The 1,690-nt window shown below is 39.3% G+C and overlaps 1 protein-coding gene across 1 annotated transcript in view; it reads left to right on the top strand.

Moving 5' to 3' along the window:
* Positions 1–1,690, top strand: part of LOC111811526 (bax inhibitor 1-like) — a 3,803-nt gene extending 2,113 nt beyond the window's left edge. Inside the window, exons 4-6 of the mRNA XM_023698418.1 lie at positions 880–1,066; positions 1,160–1,315; positions 1,419–1,690. Coding sequence (XP_023554186.1) covers positions 880–1,066; positions 1,160–1,315; positions 1,419–1,472 — 397 coding nt within the window. The 3' untranslated portion in view covers positions 1,473–1,690. The remainder of the gene's footprint in view (positions 1–879; positions 1,067–1,159; positions 1,316–1,418) is intronic.

Raw genomic sequence — 1,690 nt, 5'->3', positions numbered from 1 at the left:
GTTGAGGTTGAGTTGCTCAAAGATTCACAGAGTGATGTTGTAGCGGATACTCAAGAAACTCCTGAGACTCTTGCTGAGAAACCAGAGGTGAAGCAAGTGGGAGTTGAGGTTGAGTTGCTAAAAGATTCACATAGTGATGTTGTAGCAGATACTCAAGAAACTCCTGAGACTCATGCTGTTGGCGAGGAACCCGGTCTATCATTCAAAACACAGAAGGCGATACCATTTCACTCGGAGGTTAGTTGAAGATGGTGATGTGTTTTGAGAAGATAGAGGGTGCAAAGAATCCAGCAAACATGTTAACAAAATGTGTTGATGTTGGAATATTGAGGTTGTGCAAAACCTCAATTGGTATGGTGCAGTGGATGCTCATGGTCGTTTGAGAGTGAAATTCTTGGTTGACTAGATCAGTCTCCAAGTGGGAGAATTGTTAGGCTATGGAGCCTGATACTTATTTATAGCTTGGTCAACGGTTATATCCGGTAAAGCTATATTTGGTAAAGCTATATATAGTAAAGCTATATATGGTAAAGCTAAATCCGGTAAAGCTATATATGGTAAATAACTATATATAGTAGATGGCTAAATCTGGTAAAGCTATATATAGTAAAATATACCCTATATATATCTGGTCCGGTATAGCTTTGAGAATGTACTTTTCTATTCTCTGTACTCTCTTGTTGTACATGCCTGAATTCATCAATAAAAAATCCTTTTAGCCAGAGTTCTCCTTGCAACTTCTCTCTATCCTTCTCTTTGAGTTCATCTAGATCGAGCGTGTGCGTTGTTGTGCGATCCTAACAACTGGTATCGATCCTAACAGTTTTTACATTCTTGGTTCTAAAGGAGTGATGATTTTGTAAATGGTGTTGTTTCCAGTGTTCTGGTCAGTGCCTTTGTGGGAACTGCGGTGGCCTTTGGTTGTTTCTCAGCTGCAGCCATGTTGGCTAGACGAAGGGAATTCCTCTATCTGGGTGGCCTACTTTCTTCTGGAATATCAATGTTACTCTGGTTGCATTTCGCTTCCTCCATTTTCGGTGGCTCTACTGCCGTTTTCAAATTTGAGGTACGTATATCACTGTTGAATTTGGAGTTAGAAATAATCCCCTTGTAGAAGACTTGACCTCAATTTCACTTGGTTTGCTGCATTTACTTGTAGTTGTACTTCGGGCTTTTGCTGTTCGTGGGCTACATGGTAGTTGATACTCAAGAGATAATTGAGAGGGCACATCTTGGTGATATGGACTACGTGAAGCATGCACTGACCCTGTTCACCGATTTCATCGGTGTTTTTGTCCGAATTCTCATTATAATGGTGAGTTGTGGTGCTAAATGCTTAAGCTTATAAACATTACTTTGGCTGATTGATATGAAATGGGTGTTTCTTTTCCATTACCAATTGGGTTACCATTGTGCAGCTAAGGAACACTGCAGAGAAGAATGAGAAGAAGAAGAAGAAGAGGAGGGACTAAATGCTAAATGCTACGCTTTGTGGTGGATATATTGTAAATTGTGGTAGGCTGTTCTTGTAATTTTGCTTGTTTAAGCAGAGAAATAAGATAGGGACTTATGTAATGTTCTTGGTTCCTTCTCCTGTTCATTGTCGACTTTTAATTTGTGCTTTTTTTATTCGAGAATTATGGGCAAAGTGAGTCATATATATGTCATGAAGCTACGAATATTTTTTTAA

Source organism: Cucurbita pepo, chromosome LG15, assembly GCF_002806865.2.
Source record: "Cucurbita pepo subsp. pepo cultivar mu-cu-16 chromosome LG15, ASM280686v2, whole genome shotgun sequence".
NCBI classification, from domain to species: Eukaryota; Viridiplantae; Streptophyta; class Magnoliopsida; order Cucurbitales; family Cucurbitaceae; genus Cucurbita; species Cucurbita pepo.
Note: the sequence above shows the minus strand (reverse complement) of the source record. Positions and strands in the feature narration are given on the sequence as shown.